This window comes from Bos taurus, chromosome 25 (assembly GCF_002263795.3).
Source record: "Bos taurus isolate L1 Dominette 01449 registration number 42190680 breed Hereford chromosome 25, ARS-UCD2.0, whole genome shotgun sequence".
In the NCBI taxonomy this organism is placed as follows: Eukaryota; Metazoa; Chordata; class Mammalia; order Artiodactyla; family Bovidae; genus Bos; species Bos taurus.
This window is the reverse complement of record NC_037352.1, coordinates 270372-296706: the sequence shown is the minus strand read 5'-3', so window position 1 is coordinate 296706 and position 26335 is coordinate 270372. Positions and strand designations below refer to the sequence as shown.

Below are 26335 nucleotides of genomic sequence, written 5' to 3'. Positions count from 1 at the left end.
TTTAGTAAATTCTTGTAGGATTCCCCACATGGCCCCATTGCTTTGTGCCCAGACCCGCGAGTCACTGAAGCTCCTGCCTGGGTTGCTCCTGCTGGGTGGCTGGGGGACCCCTTGCAGGTCCCAGAGAGGGAAGTACACCCACAGGCCAGGCCCCTGCCCTGTTCTGGGTGAGCAGGGCGGGGTCGCAGACCCGAGGCACACTTGGAGGCTGTGCTGGATGCCCCCCACAACTGGTCAGCCAGTTTGGGTGCTGGACGCCCTCCCTCTAGACAGACTTCCCACTGATTCAGCAGAGACACAGGCACATACAGGGCTTCCCCGATGGTGCAAAACCAGTGTTTACTCTGATTTCTTCCCGAGGTGCCCAGGGCCATCAGGCTGCGTGCTCTTGTCCGGTCACGGCGGAGCCCCACAGCACCAGGAAGTCTGGGGCGAACAAGGCACAGAGGTGACACCATCTGGGGTGGGGAGATGTCCCAGCACCAGGAAGGAGGGGCCGCTGGCCACAGTCAGGGCTGCCGGGACCCCTGAGGGACAAGGAGCCCTGGTGTGCATCCAGGGGTGCACGTGGAGCCAGGTATGTGGAGCCAGGGCCTCAGGGCACTCACAGCTCCACACGGCACATCCTCCTGCCAGGCCCACTCCTCGTGGCCCTGTCACGGGCTGTCCGGGTAACTCACCACAACCATGTGGGGGTCTGGAGTGGCCTACCACCCCCTGAGGAGCTGTGACCCCGGGAGACAGTGCAGAGAAGACGAGGCTCAGACCGAAGTGGGTTGGGGACTTAGGCGGCTGTGTCTCTGGCCAGGCGTGGAGGGGCAAGGGTGAGCTGCTGTCGGCCCGGGGCCCTGCCCAGGGAAACCCCGAGGGGCTTGGAGGCGGGGCTGAGTGAGGACCTGAGTGTCCCTGGGGTGGCAGGACCCGTGCAGAGTGTGTGGCCAGGTCAGGAGTCAGCACGTAGACTGAGTCAGTGATGGACCGACGTCCCGGGACGTGTGACCGCAGCGGCCTCCTCCCTGTGGGCTCTGCCGGCCTGTCTAGGCCTCGCTCCGGTACCGCAGGCGGGAGAGCCGGTCCCGGACGGCCTGGTCGCTCTCGGCGCCACCCTCGGCCAGGTGGACCACCCTGCCGGCCAGGACGAGGTCCTGCACCTTGTGTTTGGTCACGGAGACCAGGCCGGGCGGGCTGGGGCTGGCTGGGCCCGTCAGGAGTATGCAGGCAGCGTGGCGGCCCGGCTCCAGCAGAACCACTGCGGGGACACGGCAATCAGGGCGGGGGGCTGGCCGGCGCGGGCCTCCTGCAGCTGGCGGGCCTGGGCCCACAGGGGGCGCACTCACCCTGGAAGGCGACGATGGGGACGGAGACGTTGTCAAGCTCCAGCAGGACGCCAGGCAGCGTGGGGTGGAGCATGTACAGGCGGCGCCCAGCTGCTCCAGGCTCCTGTGTGAGTGCGGGGTGGAGGGTGAGGCCAACGCTCACGACCAAGGCCCTGCCCGGAGCTGTGTCCTCTGGGGTCCCGGGAAACGCCAGTGCCAGCACTGCACCCACTTCCTGCCCCCCTTCCCTGCCTGACCCTTCTCGGGGTCTTCCAGGTGCTACCCCCCGTCCTCCCAGTCCCCCTCATCTCTGCCCGCCCCAGGGGATTCTGTCTCCTTGCATGCCCCCAGCCACTGGGTCTGCCCCACGTTGTCAGCCACAACCCAAGACTCTACCGTCTGGTTGGAGTCAGTTGGCTCGTGGATGCCCCAGAAGAAAAAGGCGGAGCGGTGGTCTGCGGTGGGCAGGCTGGCGGACGGCGGGTCCCCAGGGAGGCCCGGGAGGGCCTGGCTCCACAGGACGGCCCCGGAGCCGAGGTCCAGGAGCAGCACCTGTCAGGGGCGTAGGACAGGTTGCAGCCCTGGGGGCGGCTCGCGGGGCCCTGGTCTTGCTCCCAGCTGCGAGTAGAGCTGAGGCTGAAGGAGGTGCCGCTGACCTGTCTGTCGGGGCCGGTCCCATTCTCGACAAGCACGGCTGGGGTGTCGGGTTTGTAGTAGCCAAGAACAGGTTTTCTGGAAGGAGAGCAACGAGGGGGCTCATGTAGGGCCTCTGTGAGGAGGTGCCCGAGATGGGGGCATGCCAGCGAGGAGGGGCTGCTGTCATCAGGGGGGTCTCACCGCCCCCCCCCAGCAGGGTGGCACCAGGTGACAGGCAGTGGCGTTGTCCCCAGGTCTCCACAGGGGGACAGGCTGGGGGGCCCAGCTCCCTGCAGAAGGACCCCATACCTCAGGACCTGGGTTGTCCCGAAGGTCCACCTGGGCGTCAGGTCCTGCCCGTCCAGCAGCATGTAGGCCTCGGTGCTCACGAGCAGCAGGTCATCGCCCGCCTTCCCTGGCACGTTCATCAAGTAGCGGATGGCCCCAGAGCTGCAGGGGTGGGAGGGGTGGGGTGGGGGCCCCACAGGGGTGGGCGGGATGCTCCTCGTCCTCTTTCCCCACTCCCCGGGGCGCCTGTGGGGCTCCCAGGGCGCAGCCTCACGTTTCTTGCTTTTCCAGTTTCAGGATAACAAGACCCTCGCTGGATGCAGGGACCAGCGAGCCTGGGGGGACCCATCTTCTCCCAGTTTTTATTCCATTTCTATGCACCAAGTGTCTGAGTTTGAGCCCAGGGTGACCCTAGATCCCTGGCACACAGCCTGTGCCCCCCACGGCTCCTCGCTCCCCACACCTGTGCACAACCAGCCTGTGTGACGCGGCGCTGAGCATGTCCTCCCAGAGAGGGTCGCTCTTGAGCGGGCTGTCCCTCCTGCTGACCTTCTCGTACAGGCCCTTCACGGAGCGGCTACAAAGGGCAGTGCCTGGGAACATAGACAAGCCTTGTCCCCTCTCAGCGGGTGAGGCCCTCGCACCCCTGGAGGCACAGCCAGCCCCACCCCCGTCTCCGCCCGGGTGCCAGCAGGCCCATGTAGGAGGCCATCCTGGGGCCGTGGGCGCCACGTACCGCAGGGGATGAGGACGTAGTGGGCCCCCGCCCTGGTGACGTGGAGGATGGAGCCGCTGGTCCCGTCCACACCCAGGCTGTCTGGGGGGCTGACCTGCTGCCCGGTGCCACCTGAGTAGATGGAGCCGTTGACCTGCAGCCCAAGCGGAGGAGACGGGGCTCAGGCCGCTGGCGGGGCGTCCAGGGCTGAGGCTGGAGGCTGTGGGGATGCCTGCGCATTCTCAGAGCTGCGCCTGCGGCTCTGGCGGGGAGTGTGCTCTCTGCCCGTCTCAGGGCCCCGAACGAGGCCCCGATGGGGAGGCCGCACAGCTGGGATGGGGCGGTACCTGGTTCTCCTCCTGGATAAGGACCAGCAGGTCCGGGGCCCCGTCGGCGTCGAGGTCAGGCACGCGGAGCAGAGGGCTCAGGACGGACGCATTTCCCCCGAAGCTGCTAGGCTGGCTCCACAGGGTCTTCCCTGAAACGGAACATAGGACACAAGCGCTGTGTGCGTGACCGCTGGGTGGCCCGCAGGCACAGTCAACGGTGTCCTCCTTTGCCCGCCTCGTGTTTTCACGTTGGCCGATGTGGACCTCCCCTTCCCAGGTAGGCAGGGCATGGCTCACTGCTGCTCTCTGGGGTCACACACATGCACGCACCGGGCAAGAATGAAGGTGCAGGCTGGTGGGGACCCGGGGGCCGCAGGTGCTGACCTGACGGCGTCTGACCCAGGTACAACCTGCCCACATCCGGCCTGTCCTTAAAACCACAGCTTATAAAGCAAGTGCCACCTTGAACCACCCTAGTGACAAGGTGCAGGATTCCTCAGGGCCTTGGAAGGGGACCTGGGCCTATTGTCTTTAAGGCGTGTATGCGCCTCTCGGCTTGAGCTGGACCTGCGCACACCCTGTTCCCCCTGGACCTGGCCTGGCACCTGCACCTGCCCCGCGAGTGGGCAGCAACTGGCTGCCCCAGCCCCAGGTGCCCGCAGCCGCACTGGAGGGGAGGACAATGGAGTGTGACTCCTCACAACCCCCAAGCCCGGGCCTTCCCTCCTGTCCAGATTCACTGCCCCTGGGGAGGGCGAGCTGACCCCTGAGGAGTGTGTAGCCCTGAGACCCTCGAGCCCAGGGGGCCCGCTGCAGGGAGCAGCCCACCTGTGAGCGTGTCCACAGCGACGAGAGAGCCGGGCCTGCCGAGGACGACGCAGGCAGAGGGCGCCGCGCTGCCCCTGGGCTGCAGGATGCCGCACTCCACGAAGGCCCTGTCCTGGGCCACAGGCCTCTCCCAGAGGACGCTGCCGCTGGCCCCGGACACAGCAGCCACGAAGGTGCAGGGGCAGGAAAAACCTGGAGGGAGGGCAGCCGCTGGCTGCAGCGTGACCCCGGGCCTTGGCCCCGAGCCCCAGGGGTCAGACAGGGAGGGGGCGATGTGGGCGTGTCCAGGACTTCCGCCAGCTGCCTCCCCCAAACCCCGAGCAGGCCAGGGGACCCGTCCTCCTCCTGCAGGGAGTGCTCAGCTTTGGGATAAAAACAAAACGTACCTTCATCAGCACAGGAGAAGCTGGAATTGCCGCGGCTGCTGTTGGTATTTTTATAAAGAAAGAGAATATCCTGGATCTTGTCCTTGTTCACGTCTTCTGCGGCCAGAAAGTCATAGGCGACTGGAAAGGAAACACCAGCCACGTTCCCAGGCCAGGCCTGGCGTGCCCCGCTCTGTGCCATGGGGCCAGAGCTGGGTGCGGCTGCGCACGGAGGGAAGCAGGGCAGTGCCGCCTCCGTGGGCTGGCGACCCCATGCCCTCCAGAGGGGGCACCAGGTGCTAAGGACACCTGGGCAGCACCCTGTATCAGGGCCGAGGCCCGCCCTAATTAGCCTGGGATCTGGAGTCCATGCTCACAGGGGCTACCCTTCCTCCATTCAAGGATTCAGACGACAAACTACATGCTTTAAAATCAGACATCTAAGGGAATGAAATGTGGCCCTTACCTCACCCCGGATACAAAAATTTTCTCAAAATGGATCAAAGACCTAAACTGAAGAGCCAGAACTATAAAACTCTTAGAAAAAGAAACATTGGGGCAAACCAACAAAAGAAACAGGCGACAAGAGGGAAAAACAGGCAAACGACCTGATCGGGGGCACTGTCAGGAGAGGGGGAAGAAGAGCCACAGAGAGGGATGACGCGTCTGCAGACTGCGCACCTGACGAGGAGGATCCAGAGTGTACAGCAACAAAAACAACCCAACTCAAAAATAGGCAAAAGACTGGAAAAGATGTTTCTCCTAACAAGATGTACAAATAGCCCGTAAGCTCACAGAAAGACGCTCAACGTCACTAGTATTAAGGGAAGCACACCAAAACCGTGCGGAGACACCATCTCCTACTTGTTAGGACGGCGATTATTAAAATAAAAGAAAACCGGAGTTTCCGGTCCGGAGCCCTTGTCCTTCGCTCCTGAGGATGTAAAATGTGGCAGCTGCTGTGGAAAACAGCCCAGCAGTTTCTCAGAAAGTTAACACAGAATTAGCCTGGGCTCCGGCACTCCCATTCTTTGGGTGAACAGCCAGCATAACCGAAAGCAGGGACTCAAGTAGTCACTTGTACAGGAACGTTCACAGCTGCGTTATTTACAAAAGCCAAAACATGGAAATAAGCCAGGTGTCCATGGTTCGAAGAATAAACAAAATGTGATCCATCCATAAAACAGATTGTTATTCACTCATAAAAAAAGAGCAAAATTCTGCATCAGGCTGCAGCATGGATGAGCCTCGAGTGTAGTCAGCCAGTCACAAAAGACACCTCAGTCACAAAAGACACCTCCAGTCCCGTGAGGGGCTAAGCACAGGCCTCCCCCCCAGAGACGAAGCAGCACAGACAGCGGGAGCGCTTGGGCAGGAAGGCGGGTGGACAGGCGCCCTGCACCGGCCATAGAACTTCTGAGGTGACAAAAGTTTTGAAAAAGCGATGATGGTCACGCGGTCTTCTGAACGAACGCCACTCAGCTGTTTACTCTAAAATGGCAATTTTTTTTGGTGATATGTGTTTTACCACAAAAATAAAAATTGAATACCGGACAAAAGACTTTCATAGTTAAGTGGTGAAGAGCTTGGCAAATAAACCCTCTCCTCCAAAAATAACGGTAAAATGAGATAGAATTGTGAAAAGCTCCCATTTCAGGACTCTGGGAGCAGACTGAAGGCGCACATTATTGGAGCTGCTGCTGCTGCTGCTGCTAAGTCGCTTCAGTTGTGTCCGACTCTGTGCGACCCCATGGACTGCAACCCACCAGGCTTCTCTGTCCCTGGGATTCTCCAGGCAAGAACACTGGAGTGGGTTGCCATTCCTTCTCCAATGCATGAAAGTGGAAAGTGAAGTCGCTCAGTCGTGTCTGACTCTTAGCGACGCCATGGACTGCTGCCCACCAGGCTCCTCCATCCATGGGATTTTCCAGGCAACAGTACTGGAGTGGGGTGCCATTGCCTTCTCCCCCATTATTGGAAAAGCACTGATTTAAGACACATAACCAGAGTTTTCTGGGCTGCCCACCCTGCGTCAGCCGGGGACCACACGCGGTAAGATCAGAAAGCAGCAGCTTCCCGCCAGAGGGACTGAAAACGCGAGTGCCCTCTGGGTGGGCGGGGTGGGGGCGTGGGCAACTTCAGAGTGGATCACAGACCTCAATGGCAGAGCGAGAACTATAACGGGAAAACCCGGAGAAAATCTTCATGGCCGTAACTTAGGCAAAGAGTTCTTAGACACCAAAAGCATAAATCCACACTAAAAAAATGGATACATTTGGTTTCATCGAAATTTAAAACTTTTGTGCTTCAGTAGACACCCTAAAGAGAATGAAAAGACAAGCCCCAGATGAGTCACACATATTCACACATCATATATGTGATGGAAGACTTGTACTTGGAAGATATTAATATAAAAACCTTAAAAATTTTTGACGTATATTTGATTAACAATGTTGTGTTAATAATAAGACAATCATACTTTTAAGTGACCGGAAGATGTGAATAGACGCTCACCACAGAAGGAGTAAGACCAGCCGATAATTCACGTGAACGTTGCTAGCCACCAGGGAAACGCGAACCACAGTGAGACACCACTTCACACCCACTAGGAAGGCCACACGGCAAAGACCATGACGAGCGTTGCCCAGTGGGGACATGAAACGGAGGCCTGGAAGGAACCGGAGTCAAACCGGACTTAGTGTGAGGTTCAACAACCCTGTTGCTGCCGGTCTTCCCAAGAAAAACAGGACATGTCCACACAAGGATTTGTACACAAATGTTCACAGCAGTGTTACTCATGAAAGTCAGGAACTGAAATGATGCAAATGGTCACTAGCTGGTCAGTGGATGAACACCCTATCCACACAAAGGAACACGGATGAACTCATGTGAGAGAAGGGAAGACGTGTCTTACAGGATTTCATTCACGTGAAATGTCCAGGACTGGCAAGTGCACGTGGACAGGAACTGCTGGTGGGGACAGGCCACGGCGAGGAGCCGGGTAGGAATGAGGGGACGGTCTCAGTGCTGGATGCAGAGACAGCTGCCCAGGTGCTCAGGCCTTCAGCTGACTAAAAGTCACCAAGTCATGCACTCAGCACAGGTGGATATAATGATACATGAATTATCTCTCAGTAAACCCGATAAAAATCAACACAGAAGCACATGTTACCACTCGCTCTCAAAACTAAGCACCAAATTCTGAACAGAACCGACTGTAAGTGGGGCTCATGGAAGAAATTTCCCTCATTCCACCAGAAAGTGAAAGTTGCTCAGTCGTGTCCGACTTTGTGACCTCAAGGCCTATACAGTCTGTGGAATTCTCCAGGCCAGAATACTGGAGTGGGTAGCCTTTCCCTTCTCCAGGGGATCTTCCCAACCCAGCGTTTGAACCCAGGTCTCCCACACTGCGGGCAGATTCTTTACCAACTGAGCTATGAGGGAAGCCCTATTCCACCAGAGAGGGCTTCCAGTCTGTTCAAAGCAGCACTGCTAGGCTGTGAGCACGCAGGCCCCCGACGCGGGATGGCACCCAGTGGGCAGGGGCGTGCCCAGGAAGCAGATTCAGCTGCAGGCCCAAATCATGGGCACCAGACGGCAGGGAGGGCTGGAACCCGGCAGGAGGCCCACAGCAGACCAGCGGCCTGGTTCTCACCTTTGGGACGGCCTTCTCTGCATCTATTCTGCCAGGGCTCTCTTGCTAATATCTTTTTTTAAGTCAGGAAAGTAACCACACGGGCCCCTTTCTTTTCCCGACCCCACTCCCTATCCCGAGGGCACTCCCGTTTCTGAGACTCCAGGGAACCCGGGGTCCCTTGGCGACCCCGCCGCCCACACCTGCCGCATTGTAATCGATCCTCCACACCCCCTGCAACGCCGGCCGGTCCGGACACGGGATGATGAAGGAGACCACGAACACCACGAGGAGGCAGGCAAACAGGGAGAGGAAGAAGGCCGCGGTCCGGCAGTGCGAGAGGCGAGTCTGCGGGGCCGGCGTCCCGCGGGGCTCCTTTCCTGCCAGGGCCCCCGCGTTCTCCGGTACCTTCCTGTTCTCGCTTTTGAGCGGGTGGATCTCGGCCTCCAAGTCCTTGCCGTCCGTCATCGTGTGCACATCCCTGAGTTCACCTCCCGGCCACTGCAGTGGCGACAGAAGGAGAGGCGGTCAGGAGCTGGCGTGGCTGTGGCCCATCAGCCAGGAGACAGCATCACGGCTCCTCTGGAGAAGGGCTCTGAACCGGGAGGTTGTGGTCTCAGAGGCAGCAGACACCACGGCTCCCGCCTGCTGACCCGGGTAGGCCAGCTAGGCAAGACTACAGCAGAGCACGCGTTAAACATTAACCATGAACTGAGGCACCTCTGACTGGCCTCCCGCCTGCCCCAAGAGAGGGCCAGACCCCAGGGAGGGGCTGCGCTTACTCACGGTGTGACCTGGGCGTTGGGTGAGACCTGCTGGGGCCTGCGTCCGTCCCTGTGAAAGGGAACAGTGTTCAGGAGGCTGAGGCTTAGCGTGCTAAAGGCACGGAGAGCACAGGTTCAGCTTCTGATACACAGCGCGGCAAGCTGATTGCTGCGGGAAATGAGGGTGTGGGCCACCTCCCTTCTTCCTGCCCCATCTCCGAGTGCACCAGGCGTGGGCAGGGAGGCAACCCGGGAAGGCTGGCTCGGAAAACACAGGGGAAAACCCTTCTGAAGAGGTGACCCACTGACAGCTGCACACCACCACCACCAAGCCCCAAGCTCCTTGTTGTGTGAGAAGGAAACACACTGCTGTTATTTTAGCTTTTGCCCATGCCTGTTGGCACGTGGGATCTCAGTTCCCCTGCCAGGGATCGAACCCAAGCCCCCTGCGGTAGAGATAAACCGCGGGACCACCAGGGAAGTCCCACACTTCTGTCTCGTGGAAGGCCAGGTATTTGTTATTTTGATTCTTTTTAAACAGCCAAACCAGTGTCCTAACAGACACAGATCACATTGAGAGGACGCGGGGGATCACAGGGTCTTAGTGGGTGAAATCCTCATCTACCCGAGAGGGAGGCCCTGCTGGAGGTTAAAACCAGGACGGTGTGACGGGCTCCCACGGGGTGGGTGAGGGAAGCAGGAAGAAGCCACAGAGAGCGCCGATTCCCTGTATAAACTTTTTACTTTCCCCCTTTAATGGCTTTTCTCTATTTATATAATAAAAACCTGTGTATACACCCACTAGAGCGGCTTTAGTAATAAAGTGAAAAAATGTAAGCGTGGAGGAGGAGGTGGGGACCCTGGGTAAACAGTCGTGTGCGGCTGAGGGGGCGGGCATCGCGGCAGCTGCCGTGGAGGCAGCCTGGCGGCTCCTTGGATGGTCAGCCACGGGGCCACGGTCTGACCCAGCAGCGCCACTCCCGGGCGCCCCCCCAGGAGACCCAGAGCCCCTACACACTGAGGCTCAGAGCTTCATGGTTCGAATAACCCCAGTGTCTCTCTACAGGCGGTGGGTAAGCAGCACGGGTCTGCCCACGTGATGGAGTATTACACAGCTGTGAACACTCCCTTGGTGAGACTATGCAGACACAGGTCACACACTGAACGGCTTCATTTCAGTGTGTCCAGAACAGGCAGCTCCCTTGAAGCAGAGAGTAGGTGAGTGAGTGCCAGGGGCAGGGGAGGCGACTGCTATCGGGCATTGCTTTGTCCTGTGATGTAACGACGGCTGCAGACCTCACGCATGTACTAAATGTCACTGATAGTAAGCTCCATGTTACGTGTACATTACCACAACTGAAAAAACCAGATGTCTGTGCCTTCTCCTCAATGTTGAGACAGGAGTTTTCACATCGTGAAAAAGTGAGCCTGTCAAGGAAATGAGCCGGACACAGGAAATGGAGCAAGGCTTGTGACCAGGGCCTCCTCTCAGCCCAGAATCTGACTGCAGGGGAGGAGGGGGGCGCTAGGAGAGAGGGTCTGGGAAGCTGGCTCACAGACAGGTCGTTCAACATCGGTGTTTTGAACGGGCGCCCTCATGGTGGGAGGTTTACCTCTTTTGCCAAGTGGTGGGCATTTTCAGCCCCGCTTTGGTATCCGGAGAAGCAGCAGAGCTTTGGGAGTCAGGGTGCGGGTGCTGTGCCCGGCCCCCCCGGCCATGGGGACTTGGGATGCGGCCCCCTCTCAAGCTCTGTGTCCCCGACCCCGCGGGCAGTTCTCGTCAAGTGTATTAAACCCAGAAAAAGTGAGTTGACTGAGGAAAGTATTAGATGACACTGAGCACACTGCTGTCCTGCGGGCGGTGGCACAGAAATGGTGTGGGGCCTGCAGACGGCGGGGACGCACAGGCCTGGTTGCTGGGAACCTGTGGTATTGCGAGCTGAAATCTGCCTCCCGAGACCAGCTCCCGGCCCAGATTCTGTGCTGTGGAGTCACATCTAATCCCTCTCTTACACGTAAGCCTTCCCAGCATCTAAAGACCATTAATGAAAAACCATGTTCAGGAGGCTACCGCCTGCCCCTAGAGCTGCGGCCCATGACAGGTGCGGGCTCTCTGGTGTCCTGTCCAAGGTACCCATCCGACCTCGCTACACCACCCAAGGTTCCTGTTTGCCAAAATACAGCAGCTAATATTGGTAGAAAGAGAATTTGTTGGAAAGAGGTTGTTGTTTGCATGGTTCAGTGGCTAAGTCACACAGACAGTGCCAGAATGGAGGGGAGCCGGAGAGCCAAACTCAGAAATCGGTGGGCACCAGGGACCTGAGGTGGCCGGGGCCCTTCGGGCCCACAGTTGGGGGCAGTCGGCACTGGCACCATGCTCTGCCTCGGGCTCTCTCAGTGGGATGCTCCTGGGACAAGCTGGTCACCCCTCCGGTTGTGCATCCACTGTGGACCGCCCACCCCCTGGGCTGGCCCCGTTCCCAGCCCTGCACCCTCCCAACAGGGCCCTGGAGGAGTCCGGAGACAGCACTGCAGGCGCACAGACAGACTAGCCCCGCGGAAGCACAGGCTCTCCATCCTGCTGTGCACCACGCAGGCCCCAAGCAAGGCCAAAGGCCACCGCCCTCACCTCAGGCAGAGCCTGCACGCATGGCTCAGGGGCCACTAGTAAGCCACTCCGGAAAGTGAAACACTGAGCTCTACCTTGCAGTGTCTTCGAGAGCCGTTTCAGCTCCTGTGAGGTAACAGTGTGCCGGGGCAGGCCCAGGGTGTCTCTGGCTGGAGGCCGGAGCAGGGCTGGCCGTCCGCCCTGCTGCCTATCTCCCTTAGGAGCCAGAACACCAGGCACCTCCCTGAGTCAAGAGCTGACTCTAGTTACTCTGAATAACTTTTTTCCTTTTAATCATTAACAGAGTTGCAAGTTAAAGATACTTTGTAACAAACAGGTGAAGGATACTGTGTTCCTTCCTGGGGAAGGTTTGTGTTCTTAGGAGAGAAACCTTACCAAGTACAAGACTTGATTCACCTGGAAACAAACCACGCACAGAGGGAAGACTGGGGAAAGACTCTAAACCACTCCCTGGACTCCTCCTCCTTCCTGGGTCCCTAGAGCTGGCCAGGCGGGGCTCTCCTGTCAGGTGGGGGGTCCACACGCCCACCGCGCTGCCTGCCGACCGCCCCCCCCCCCCCCCCCCCCGGACAAGGGAGCGCACGTGGGGGCTGGCGGCCGGGGGAGGCGGGTCTGCACTACAGCGCCTCAGACACCACGCTGGACGTCACCAGCGCCGGGGCCAGCCCTGCGAGCTTTCTGTAACATCTTGTGAGCCTATAATTAGTTCCAAGTACACAGTTTAAAAAATAATAAAGAAGCGGGGGTCAGAGCTTTGCCAGTGCTGGCGCCGCCCTGGAGCTGCCTGATCTCCAGGCTTCTGCTCCAGAGTCAGAGAACTGTTTGTGCTTTGTTCTGCTTGTTCTTGGCAGAACATCAACCACAGTGGAGTTTCTGCAAAGACCTCTGAGAACAGCCAACATCCCCCCGCCTGTTTCAAACCAATCACCGCCTTTCTGCAGGCCCCCCATGGCAATCACTTCCCTCCCCACCATGGGGAGAACGTCCCTCTGGTTCTCTGCTGCTCACGTACAGCGAGTCCCCGAAGAAGACAGCACAGGTGCCTGAGGTCACGAAGGGCCTGCCTGGGCAGGAGGGGAGCCCGTGAGGGCGTGGCGGGGCTCCAGGGTCCCCAAAGCCAAGGGTACACCTGGACCTGGCCTGGGTGCCCACAGCACCGCTCACAATTGAAGGCGCTGAGAGTGGCTCAGGGTGTCAGCCCGACCCCTGAGCCTGGCAGATGCAGAGTACAGTGCCCAAAGTCTCCCCGGAGCCGGATCAGTCAGTCGGTGAACGTCAGGCTTTTTTCCAGTCTCTTTCAGGTCGCAGCTGCTCTGGTTCAATTCCACACAAAGGGGGAATAAGAGAAACTTAACAGGTCTTTTGCCTCTAATACCGCAATGAAGCCTCTGCAACCCTAACCCCGGAACGAAGCCCAAACCCAGGTGTGTTGATTAACTAGCCCTCACCTGCCAACACAGGAAAGACCCACAGCCCCCCACCGATGGGCTCTCAGTAACAGGCCCGCTGGAAAGACAGACCAGCCTGGGCATGGAGTGCATATTTTTTACGTCAGCAAAACAACGTGGGAGCCTTGTGTACGCATCCTCATCAGTATCACGGCAATAGATACTGAAGGAAAGCACAGCCCACGCTGGGCACACGGACACCTAAGGAATGAAGCCACTTTCACCTCAAATGAGGCTTCCCTGATAGCTCAGCTGGTAAAGAATCCGCCTGCAATGCAGGAGATCCCGGTTCAATTCCTGGGTCGGGAAGATCCACTGGAGAAGAGATAGCCTACCCCCACTCCAGTATTCTTGGGCTTCCCTGGTGGCTCAGCTGGTAAAGAATCCACCTGCAATGTGGGAGACCTGGGTTTGATCCCGGGGTTGGGAAGATTCTGGAGAAGGTAAAGGCTACCCACTCCAGTATTCTTGGCCTGGAGAATCCCATGGACCGTATAGTCCATGGGGGCGCAAAGAGTCACACACGGCTGAGTGACTTTCAGTTTCACCTCAAGTAACAGCTGTTAGGATACAACAGAGAAAGCAAAGATAATAAAGGGCAAGGCCCTGAGGCTCAGCGATTTGAATCCTGACCTCATTTGCAGCCCTGTCCTTTTCTGTCATTTCTAAGCTGCTCTGGGACTTAACGACAGAAATCAAGCTGATTCACAGGATTTTCGGTCACTGGGTTTTTTTTCTCCTGATGCTTCTGAGCTTCCCAAATAACTACAGAAGTAAACCAACAGAAAAAAGAAATGAAGGGAAAAGTGAGAGGTTAAGAAAGAAAATGCATGGAGATGATATCTGTTAAGGTAAAAGGTATGAGTCTAAGAATCACCTGCTTGAGATAAACACGAAATCACTGTGTGAGGCTTTTCAAAGCCGCCTGCCCTGCCACCGCCCCCAGCACTAAGAAGCCTCACCCAGCTCCCCTGGGTGTGTCTGCTCAAGGCCAAATCTTCGCACCCGCCCAGCAGGGAAGGACAGAACACCCAGCAAGAGTTAACATTTGGAGGGGCAAGAAGATGCAGTATTTGGAGAAAAGAAATAACTCCTTTTCCTCCAAGAGTTCTTTCTCTGAGAAGAGTTTACTGAGTCAGAGACAACAGAAAAGTCAAATATAAAAAAGCTTCAGCCTAACTTTGATGCATAGTGAAAGCACAGAGTCTAACAAGGCTAACAAAGAGTCTAACAAGGGAGAATTGCCCCGACAAAGACCTGACAATTCTACAGGGATTATGAAAGCAGGGGCTTAACTTTTTAAACTAAAATTTGGTAACTTTTTTTTGGAGAGATCATTTTAGAGGAGTTTAATAAGAAACGTGTCCCCCACCCCCACCCCCTGCCCAATTTTAAAATGTTCAAATTTACAGCATTCCTTTTTTTTTTTTGGTTGTGCAGAGAGGCTTGTGGGATCTTAGTTCCCCAACCAGGGATCGAACCCATGTGCCCTGCATTGCAAGACAGATTCTTAGCCACTGGGGCCAGCAGGGGAGTCCCCACAGCATTCTTTTAAGGGAATTTTCAGACTACGATTCAAAGAGGTCAGACGTTGAAAATTAAGCACTTCAAACAGAAAGGCTGTTTGCATATTTTAAAAATTAGCTTAAAGTAAGTAAATTTTTGTTTAAACTGCCTGCCTTAAAATCTTAACTCTGGTTTTAGCTGAGAATTTTCAGAACATGGAAGCACAGTCTGCTTTGTGAGGGAAGAAGGAAGGAGGCACCGCTGGTATTTGCCCAGAAGTCCTGGTGGAGACACAGACCGCCTTCCTCCACTCATGCAGGAATAGCTGCTTCTGTTACTTGACCTTACGAGGGTGACAGCCTCACAAAGCAGATATTATTTTAATCAAAGGTAACTGCGAATTAGAAAACATGAAAAACATGCAGGGAAAACTCAGGAAAAACTCTGACTATAGATTAACCTCACTCTTTTAGCTTCACCAGTTAGTGAGAGAAACCAAAAGGATTTTGTCACTGGATTAAACCAGGAAAAGGTTTAATCGAGGACTGATCAGGTCCAGCGAGACTCTTACGGTGGGGGTGAGGGGGAAGCAGACTTCTCTCCGCGGGCATCTCTCCCCCTAATTCACACTCACCGGGCTTATACTTCAAAGGTGCAGGAATCATAAAGGACAGAACATACAGCATCTAATCGTGTATCCACTGCCTTTGCTCACTTGGCCGTGCTGTGACCTGACCAGTAAGGGGGCTGGTTTTCAAGTCTTCTGTGGGGCTGGGTCCCCTGCCAGGAGGCCCTCTCAATCCTCCGAGCCTCGGCTGGACCGAGTCAAACCTCAGGAAGCTCTGCGCGAGCCCCATGGACTGGGCGGGCCACCTTCCACAAGAGAACTCGGCCTTTTTCTTTCAAAGCGCCCATCATACTCCTCCCGCAGCCACTGACCGGGAGCTATTTTAGGGCAGGCAGACTCCCCGGTGCCAAACATACGGCAGACACTGGGTAAGTGTCAGTTACGTGGGGAGAAAGCTTCACTCAAGAGCTTGTCTTGGTGCTCAGACCTCCTGACCTGTAATCATGAATCCACCTTACGTACAAGTGCCCCAAGGCTTGTCCCCAAAGCCAGCTGTGACACACACAAGCGGCCTAGGAATGTCTTTACATCAGGGCTGCTCCAACAGCATTCAACCAGAGGTATGCATGTGAGAGACGCCCACAGAACCCAACTGGGCAAACTGGGTTTTCGGCTGAGCAAAGCAGAAGTCAGACAATGCCCACTTCAGTGTTCAGTTGTTTACAGCCGAACAACTATTTCCTCTTGTCACTAAGCAAATAATCTCAAGACAAAGACGACGCCCTTCATCATCTTTCAAATGAGGTCAAATTTTAAGATCATTCACGGTTCCCGGATAAAGACAAGTGTTTCACGGGCAGATCAGTGCTTAGGGACCAGACCTCAGCACAATCCTTTTCCTTCACAAGACTCAAGACCACACCTGTCAGAGCGGGTGAGGGTGGCTGGAACACTGCCTAAGAGTGAGCTAAGAAGGACTAGCCACCTGCATTTCAGATGAGCGACTATTACACAGAACAAGGTTTTGCAGATTTATCCATAAAATCACATGGAAGAAGCCTTTTACCTGAGTTCTAAGGCAGATTTAATTTCCTCTGCTGCTAAGTCGCTTCAGTCGTGTCCGATTCAGTGTGACCCCATAGACGGCAGCCCACCAGGCCCTGCCATCCCTGGGATTCTCCAGGCAAGAACACTGGAGTGGGTTGCCATTTCCTTCTCCAATGCATGAAAGTGAAAAGTGAAAGTGAAGTTGCTCAGTCGTGTCCGATTCTTCGAGACCCCATGGACCGCAGCCTTCCAGGCTCCTCCATCCATGGGATTTTCCAGGCAAGAGTACTGGAGTGGGTTGCCATTGCCTTCTCTGAATTTCCTCTGATTCCCCCACAAACCAGTGTTTCTTCTTGTCCTCACATTAGGGAAGGCAGAGCTTTTAAGACGATAAAGAATAACTCTTATGTGATCACCTTTCATCAATCCTATAAGTTGGTCCTCACTTGAATTTACTTATTTTTTAAGAGCTTTTGGCACACAAACGTTTAGATATTCGTGAACGCAGAGAGCCCTAGCCCCATCCTTCCTCTCACCCAGTTCAGTGATTTCTAACAGAGCCAACCGTTTCCGTCTACAGACCAGCACTCTTCTCCACCATGCCCCACCTCCAGTTTTTAAAAAAGTTGCTCCGATTGTGGAGACATGCCATTTGCTCTCTCAACATCTGCTTCCTGGTTATTCATTTAGGAATCAGTGTTCTTCTTCTTCTTTTCGGATACCATATCCAAATTCCATGAAGGATTTAACACAGTGAGAGAGGGAACAAAATTCACCAAGTTTGCGGGTTTTATAAAGACTGATTTTGAACGAGGTATCCGGTACATTTCGAAACAACCAACAAACCCTGTAGTTTCTGACTTAGCTCTTCAATTAGCTTCTCCTACCAACAGCAACTACTTTAGGTCATACTTTCATAATTTCTCCTTGGATTTCTGTAGCCATCTCAAATCTTTTTTTTTTTTTTTTCAAATCTTGATTAAAAAAAAACAAAAACAAAAAAAACCCCCTGCCTTCATGCTGCAAGAGACATCTTTCTAAAACATCTGATTATGTCATTCCCCTGCTTGAAACTCTTGACCAACCCTTCACAATTTGCCTGCAGGTCTTTTCACCACCTGGCTTTTGCCAACCTGTAGTGTCATCTCTCCCCAAACCCTACACCAAGCAACTGTTCCCTCAGTCGTAAGGCCTTAAACGCCCACTCAAACCAGACCACCCCGTCCGCACCCGCCACTGCTCGTTACTCACTGAGCCACCGGTGAGACCTGCCCCGGATGGCAGAAACTTCAGAGGGTATCCCTTCTTTGTGGCCTTTGTTTTCCCAGGATAAAGCATAGTGCATGGCATAAAATAAACACACACGTTCACCTGTCAATAAATGTCCAATTCTTCCTATGCTCTGCTTGTCAGCTTTTCTTGCAAGAGTAATTCATAAATGCATTTTTTGTTGCTGTTGTGTTTCTTTTTGTGGGCTTTTTCATAAATGCATTTATTAACAGTTTATTTTGAAATATACACTGTGCAGGAGCACGTGACTTTTAAAACCTCCTTTAAAATATATAGCGTGTATCAGATGTCGGGGTCAGTTTGACTACCTGACATCTACTCCTTCTTTCTATAAGAGCACCTGGATTTTCTCTGGGTAAATGCACTTTTCCACAAGCTGACTGTGGTTCTGATAACTCTGAGGAGAGCTCCTTGTCTAGGGTTAGCTGCTGCTGCTGCTAAGTCACTTCAGTCGTGTCTGACTCTCTGTTACCCCATAGACGGCAGCCCACCAGGCTCCCCTGTCCCTGGGATTCTCCAGGCAAGAACACTGGAGTGGGTTGCCATTTCCTTCTCCAATGCATGAAAGTGAAAAGTGAAAGGGAAGTCGCTTAGTCATGTCCGACTCTTTGCGACCCCATGGACTGCAGCTTTCTAGGCTCCTCTGTCCGTGGGATTTTCCAGGCAAGAGTACTGGAGTGGGGTGCCATCGCTATCAGTTAGCTAACAGGGGTTAGTTAGCTAACAGGGGTTAGGATCCAACCGGAATTACAGAGGCACTCTTCCCATAGAAGTGGTTTTAAAATAAGTTCACAAGCTCTTTGATGTGCCTTCCTTCAAGGTGAAGTCTTTGAGGACCTTTCTGGCAGTCCAGTGGTTAAGAATTTGCCTTTCAATGCAGGAGACGTGGGTTCCACCCCTGGCAGAGGAACTAAGATCCCACATGCTGGAGAGCAACCAAGCCCGAATGCCACAATAAAGACCCAGCACAGCCAATAAGTAAGTAAATAAATAAATGCCTACTATGCCCCTTAAAACTTCCCTAAAACACTTTCCTTCCCATTATGACTACCCAGAACCAGCCAAAATTCTGCTTAGACCGGGGCTTCCTAGATATGTTAGAGACCCACCGGATACATTCTAGGTATATCCAATATACCCTGGTCATATTGTTTTTTTAAAAAATAAAAAGGTGAAGTCTTTTGTGCTTAGTGATGCTAGCGGATAGAATGTGGCGGGAGAACCAGCAAAACTGCAAAACAAGTTCATAAAGGTGTGGTGGCTTCACCATCCTCTCCTCTCTGACGTCCTGCTCTGAGGTGAGGAGGCCATGGGCCCTGTGCAAAAGCCCCCCAAGCTGGGATATTAGGACTCCAACCAACAGCCCAGAAGGCACTGAGGGCTTGAGTGAGCACGCTATCCTGGAGTCAGAACCTCCAGTCCCAATCAAGATGTCAGAGGACTGTGGCCCCAGCCAGTACCTTGGTTGCAACCCCATGAGAGTCCTTGAACCATAATCACTTAAGTCACTCATGAATTCTTGACCCACAGAAACTGATAATAAATGTTTGATGTTTTAATCCATTAAACTTTGTGCTGATTTGTTACAGAGCAGCAGATAACTAATACAAGCAGGTAGGACAGAGTCAGGAACCTGAGAAGAAAGCCAACACATAAACAGATTAAAGAGTTACGTGAGGTGATACTAGTGAGACCCCATGTGCCATCATCAGATGCTGATGGTCTCATTTAAGCTGCTGGCCCCATCTGCTTCTGGTCCCCTGGACATTCCTAAATGAAAGGCAGTGGAGTCCCTCCAGAGGTTGAACTAGTTTTAATAGATGCTTGACACTCGAAGCTGAAAGCACTAGAACCAGTGCAACATGGGCTCACAGAACTGGTAAAATGCCCAAGCAAATCTTCACTTGGTTGTTAACAGGGCCATTTTCATTTCACCCTTTCCTGCTCCTAAGTTAGCTAACTTATTGTACTTACTATCTGTATCTTACCATAGAATTGAAGCTCCTTGAGAACAGGAATTCCTTGGTAAGTGCTAAATCCTCAGCACAGACAACCATGCCTCCCCCCCGCCCCCGACTCTCCCCGGCACTTTTTGAGTTCCCTTGAGCTGCTGTAACTTCAGGCTCACAGTCAAAGTGCAAGAGAGGAGGGGAGAGGTCTGCGTGAGGCTCAAGATATCAGCAGCCTGAGTGAGTGAGTCGCTCAGTCGTGTCCTACTCTTTGCTCATGGACTGTAGCCTGGCAGGCTCCTCTGTCCATGGAATTCTCCAGGCAATCTGCAGCCGAGGAGGAGGCAAGCCCATAGCACAAGCTCCTCGGCTGAAATTACAGGGTTGCAAGGATTTGCCTGTCAGTTCCCAGGCGGTCAGTTCACGGGGGAGCTGAAGTCTCACAGACGACAGCGTTCTTCCTCCTTTTCAACTTTGCCTTGCTTTTGCTTAGAAGACCGGCTGCAGACAGCGATCACCCCATAGATAAGTAACCGTCAGCTGAGCTTTGGTTACCGGGCCGGTCGTCTGACAGGCGCTGTCCTAGTAACAGGACGTGGATCTCTGACTGTGGGTAGCGGCAGCTGACGGATATCGTGTCTTAGCATATTTTAAAATTACTCCCAGGCAACCCATGAAGCAATGGCTGGCTCGCCTCCCGAGCAGCTAACGAGGGGTGGAAGTTAATCCTGTCCTGGGGGTGAACTGAAGCCTGGGCTGCGGGAGTCGGATCTGCTCAGAGCGCCTCCACCCACCGGGCGGCGCGGACAAGCGCGGACCCCAATGCCGGGCGCTGGGCGCGAGCACGATCGGGCCCTGGGGGCTGGGGTCTCCTGGGACCCCGCGGCGGCGCGGACACAATCTGCGGGCAGGGAGGAGGCGGACCGCGCTAGCCCCGCGGCGCGCACGCGCGAGGAGGACGAGGACGCGCTACTCACCTGCCGCCGCGCCCTCGCGAGGCTGCCGGAGCTGCTGCCGCGCCGCCGCAGGCCGCTCGGGCCCGCCTCTGGCGTCACTTCCGGTCGGGTGGGGCGGGCCAGGCGGAAGCGCCCCAGGTCCGGCCCCGCCTTGCGGCCGCATGGTTGCCGAGCAACGACGACGGCGGTGCGGGTCCGCCCGGCGAGTTGCACCTGGGGCTTTGGATGCTCTGCTGCGGTTCCGCGGTTGTCTGCGCGTTGAGCCTCTTTCGTAGCTTTTCCGTGTGTTCGCCGACGCTTCCTCTTCCGGAAGTGCCTATTCTGGTCGTTGGTCCAGTTTTCTTCTCAGTGGGGTGTGTTTCCGTACTGTTTCCTAGCGCTCAGGAATATTAAATTCTTGTCGGTTGCTTGTGTCGTTACGTATCTCGTTTTGCGCCTTGTCTTTTCACTTTATGGATCTCTATTTCAATATAAAAAGTGCCAGTCTTTTATGATAAGTGCCTTCTTTGTCTTGTTTAAATAATCCTTCCTACCCCAAGTTACTCCCTCACATTTTAAAGTTTTGATTTTAACATTTAAGTCCTTAATTCAGTTTGGAATAGCTTTAGTATGGGCTAAATAGGTAACTTCATTTTTTGCCTATTTGGATAACCAACACTCCTAGTACCATTTATTGAATTAGTCCCTCTTTCCCCCAGCAGTGTGCAATGGCACTTGCCATTTTTTAAAAAATCTATATATGCATGGGTTTCTGTTGGGTTTTTAATATTAAGTGTTATTAACTTTGTCCTAATGCTCACACAATGCATTAAATTAGGTTTTTTATTAATTACCCCACTGCTAAGTCGCTTCAGTCGTGTCCGACTCTGTGCGACCCCATAGACGGCAGCCCACCAGACTCCCCCGTCCCTGGGATTCTCCAGGCAAGAACACTGGAGTGAGTTGCCATTTCCTTCTCCAATGCATGAAAGTGAAAAGTGAAAGTGAAATAGCTCAGTCGTGTCCAACTCCTAGCGACCCCATGGACTGCAGCCTACCAGGCTCCTCCACCCATGGGATTTTCCAGGCAAGAGTACTGGAGTGGGTTGCCATTGCCTTCTCCAATTACCCCACAATAACAGTAACTATGAAACACCCTCCACAGGCCTCCCCCATGCCCACCCAGCCCACTGAGAACAGATGGAAATTTGTCTTTTTTGAGTGGCCACATGCTATGCAGTTGAGAGGTTCAGAAAAATCACTTCTATCTGTTCAGAGAGGGGATCTGGATCCCCTCCAGATTTGAGTCCTTTAGTATGTAGATGAATCTCTCTGGACCCAGGCAGCCCCAGGCTCCTACGTCTAGACTTTTAAGACTCCTGGACCTCACTATCCTTGAAATGTAAACACTTGGATCAAGATAACCAGCCTTTCTCCTCAGTACCTGGGCACACTAGCCAGGCTGTAACTACTTGACCTTCTCAGAGAGATAAGGCAAGTTATTATATTTTTGAATCACAGCAATTAACTAGACAAATAACTACAGACCTAATTCTCCACCAGGCTTCTCTGGTGGCTCAGATGGTAAAGAATCTCACTGCAATGCAGGAAACCCAGGTTCCATCCCTGGGTGTGGAGGATCCTCTGGAGAAGGGAATGGCAACCCACTCCATTATTCTTGCCTGGAGAATCCCATGGACAGAGGAGCCTGGCGGGCTACAGTTTATAGGGTTGCAAAGAGCTGGACACTACTGAAGTGACTTAGCCCTGACGCAATTCTTTTAAGTATGTGAAGAGTCTCAGGGGACTAGGGCTTTTTTTGGAGCACTGGGAAATGGAGAGAAGTCTTATTTGCTCATAGCTTCTTTCTGGGATCAGTATGTATTCCGGTGTGCTGGGGCCACATGACAGCAGTTACAATAAAGAGAATAAAGAGTTAAGGATCAAAGTGAGAGAGTCAGTTCCTAGGCAGGTTGATAGGGAGTCTAGGGGTCCCCAAGGAGAGAGGGGTCTGGAATTCTCAAGGAGGAAGAAAGGACGAACTTTTTTTCTTTCTCCACATTCCTTAGGATTATATAACAATAATGTATCCTGCCTAAGGACAGTCTTTGGATTCAACCTTCTGTTATCTTAAAATGTAAATTATGGGAGTAGGTCTGATGAGGTCTTTACAACCTCCAGACATTCTTTGGATTATATAACCTCATTGTTAACACTAGCAAGCGGGTACTCTTTCTGCCCTCTTCTGATGCCTATGTCAGAAGCTTTCTCTATCTCCTTTATACTTTAATAAACCTTTATTACACAAAAGCTCTGAGCGATCAAGCCTCGTCTCTGGCCCTGGATTGAATTCTTCTCCTCCGGGGGCCAAGAATCCCGGTGTATTCGCGTGATTCAACAACAACCTTTCATCTTGGGGGCTCGTCCAGGATCCTTCAGGACAAGGTAAGGATGCTTGGAGCTTTAGTTCTTTGTTCTCTTAGCGAACACGTTTTCTGCTGTGCTTTACTAACTCTACCGTGTGCTTGTGTGAATGAATGGCATGCCCTGCGTGAAGCAAGTAAGGAGCCCTGCTCTGCAGTTCCACGGTGATTTCATAGGGCTTATGGCAGAAACCTGTCGGGGTGTTATACCGACCTGCCAATGCCAAGAGGCACCCAGTGTCTCCTTTGGGAACCGACCAGAAATGGGCAAAGCGTGTGGACCGAACTCTCCTTTCTCGGTCAAACTTTTCGGTCTCTTTGACCATTTCATAACTCCTTGGGAATTAGAAGTACTAACCTAATCTATTGGATCATAGACTTTCAAGGGACTTGTGATCTATACTGTTACTGTGTACTGTGGCTTAGGTCCCAAACTTGGATTGGTAGCCAATAAAGCGCCTAGCCTCGCTAGGAATCGAAAGTTCGGAAGCTAGATGGAGCTCTAGCTCCCAGAACATCTCTGAGGTTAAAGGTTACTCAGATTGGTACTGCGATGGGTTTTTTTTCTTTGGTAACGCCGGCTCTTAGTGGATCAGAGGAGGCTATTATACTGGTGTGGTGATGCTTGGAAAGAACATCTCAGTTTTATGTTCGCGTCGGTCTTATTGTAGTCAGGAAATACTCAGCGTTGTGCACAGGCACTCAGGTGACGAATGTTTCCCCTAGTAGTCTTAGCTTGGGAGGCATTCCGGAAGGTTACTCTGATTTACCCTGGGTGACATCAGAGGCAAGCAAGGTTAAAGGTGAAGAGCTGGACGTCAAGTAGGGATGCTATCAAGTCTACCCCTGGTACATCCCCACCCCATCTCGGTGGTAGAACCGGGAGGGACGAGTACTGCGCCTGCGTCAGTAAGGGACAGACTAAGTCCGACCAGGAAGAAAAAGCTTTTGGTGTAACGTCTGTCTACACCCCCATCTAGAGCAGGGAGGGACGCCTCCAGTAGAAAAATGGCCTTGGTCGCTTTTTTTCTCTCTTACAGATGGGAGCTAACAATTCCAGCCTCACTCCTTTGAACTGTATCCTGAAAAACTGGGATAGATTTGATCCCCAGGGCTTAAAGAAGACACACCTGGTCTTCCTATGTGATACTGCATGGCCGCGGTATCCATTGGAGGACGGCGAATGGTGGCCAGTTGGAGGGTCTCTTAAGTATAATACTGTTCTACAATTAGACCGGTTCTGTAAGGAACAAGGGAAATGGGTAGAAGTAGCATATGTGTTGCCCTTTTTCTGTCTGCGAAATATGCCAGACTTATGTCCTAAGGATATAGATTTGGGCGTGAAACCTTCAGCTCCCTCCTGTCCTCTTACTTTGCCCCCATACCTGGGACTCCAAACTGGGATTCAAACTGCCCACGTGGAGATCCAAACAACTCCTGTCTCAGTACGACCTCAGACTACTCTGGTTTCAGTAGAAACTCAGACCATCGAAGTAAGAGATGAGATGGAGGACAGGAGACAAAGAAAAGAGGAAAAACAGGTTTCTCCAATCTATCTCTGGGATCATATGAGCAGAGCAGCCAGAGAGACTGAGGAACAGCCACACAAGCTGTTGCGTCTTTATGAAACACCCACCAGGAGATATAATCAGTCTGTGAGAGTTAATAAGCCTTTCTCTTATCAAGAAATACAAAGAATCAAGGAGGATCTGGGAGACTATTTAGAGGACCCAGAAAAATATATTAGAGCCTTTAAAGGTGTTACTCTGCTTTATGACCTCACTTGGAAGGATGTGATGTATATCTTGGGACAAACGCTGACTCCCGAGTCAAAGACTCGAGTTTTGGGAAAAGCGGTTGCTTATGGAGATGAATGGCTTGGTAATGCATCAGTAGGGAAGAGGGAGAACGAAATAGCAGCCCTCCCCACTGGGAATCAGGCGGTCCCAACTATAGAACCAGACTGGGACCACAACACAGCTAAAGGAAGATGGGATCAGAGTCATTTTGTTAGATGTATTCTTGAAGGACTTAGGCAGGCACGTTCTAAGCCTTTAAACTATGGCAAATTGGCAGACATAGAACAGGAGGAGAAGGAAGCTCCTGGTAAATTCCTAGATAGACTGAGAGAAGGCCTTCGCAGATTCACTGAGATTGATCCCGAAAGTGAAGAGGGAAAAGTGATCTTAAAGGATAGATTTCTCACTCAGTCGGCTCCAGATATCGGCAGTAAGCTATTAAAACAGGCGTATGGACCAAATCAGTCTTTAGATACTCTGTTACAACTGGCTCAGATACTCTATTATGGTAGGGAATATGAGGAAAAGAAAGAAAGGCAAAAAAAGACAAAGGAAAAGGCGGAAGCCTTCGCCACGGCTATGAAAAATGTTCTTAAACAGCCTGAGAAAAATGCCCAGAGGGACCCAGGTGAAAAGGGATGGGCTTGCTATTACTGTGGAAAGGAGGGGCACCTCAAGCGGGATTGCCCTCAGGCATCTAAGCCGCCCCCCCCCCCCACCCCCCCCCCCCACCCCCCCGCTCCATGTCCGGTCTGCAAAGGACCACACTGGAAGAGACTGCTCCCAGAGGCGTAGGTCTCCGGGGTTGGACTCTCAAGACAATCAGGACTGAAGGTGCCCGGGGGTCCCCACACAAGCTCCTGTCCTAATTACACCTGAGGAACCCCGGGTATTAATAATTGTGGGGGGCCAATCCGTCGATTTCCTTTTAGATACTGGGGCAACTTATCCTGTGCTTACTGAAGCCCCTGGCCCACTTTCTTCCTGATCCGCTTCCGTAATGGGACTGTCTGGATGAGCCAAAAGGTATTATTTCAGTTATTCTTTATCTTGCAACTGGGATTCTGTGCTGTTTTCACACGAGTTTCTGATCGTGCCAGAATCTCCCTCACCCCTTTTGGGAAGGGATATACTGAGCAAGGTCCATGCCTCTGTTTTCGTGAATATGGAGCCCTTCCTTTCTCTCCCTTTAGTTGAACAAAATGTAAATCCTAGAGTATGGGCTGATGGAAAATCTGTGGGTCGAGCACAAAATGCTATTCCTGTAGTTGTTAAGCTCAAAGACCCACACGTATTTCCACATAAGAAGCAGTATCCACTGAAACCTGAAGTTAAGGAAGGGTTAAAACCCATCATCAAAAATTTAAAGGAGCAGGGACTATTAATTCCCTGTAACAGTCCTTGCAATACTCCTATTTGGGGTATAAAGAAATCAAATGGTAAATGGAGACTAGTTCAAGATTTACGAATAATAAATGAGGCTGTAGTTCCTTTACACCCCGTGGTGCCTAATCCTTATACTCTATTGTCTGAAATTCCTGAATGGGCCAAATATTTCTCAGTAATTGATTTAAAGGATGCCTTCTATTCAGTGCTTTTGGCGGAAGAAAGTCAATTTCTATTTGCCTTTGAAGACCCTACGCAGCCAGCTTCTCAGTTAACCTGGACAGTTTTGCCCCAGGGATTTCGTGACATTCCTCACTTATTCGGACAAAGTTTGTCACGGGATCTACAAAACTTTAATAGCTCTGAAGCAGTGGTGTTACAATATGTAGATGATATTTTGCTCTGTGCTGAGACAGAGAAAGCTTGTTCGCGAGCCTCAGAAGATTTCTTAAACTTTCTGGCAGGCTGTGGTTACAAGGC

General features: G+C 53.1%; 1 protein-coding gene across 7 annotated transcripts; it reads right to left on the bottom strand.

Annotated features, from left to right (window-relative positions):
• Positions 1-314: 314 nt before the first annotated feature.
• Positions 315-20360, bottom strand: FAM234A (family with sequence similarity 234 member A). 7 transcript variants are annotated; one of them, XM_005200985.5, is made up of 13 exons: positions 20290-20360; positions 8894-8945; positions 8315-8612; positions 4499-4618; positions 4113-4304; positions 3303-3433; positions 2977-3109; positions 2704-2833; positions 2262-2402; positions 1973-2048; positions 1713-1868; positions 1338-1440; positions 315-1249 (listed from the first exon to the last, which is right to left on the bottom strand). In XM_005200985.5, exons 3-13 carry the CDS (start codon positions 8577-8579, stop codon positions 1038-1040), a joined length of 1659 nt encoding a protein of 552 aa, XP_005201042.1. In that variant the 5' UTR covers positions 8580-8612; positions 8894-8945; positions 20290-20360; the 3' UTR covers positions 315-1037. The 7 variants fall into 7 exon arrangements, with proteins under 7 accessions (XP_005201042.1, XP_005201040.1, XP_059737197.1 ...); XM_005200983.5 differs by having other exon boundaries at positions 8898-8945; XM_059881214.1 differs by having other exon boundaries at positions 11579-20359.
• Positions 20361-26335: the final 5975 nt, after the last annotated feature.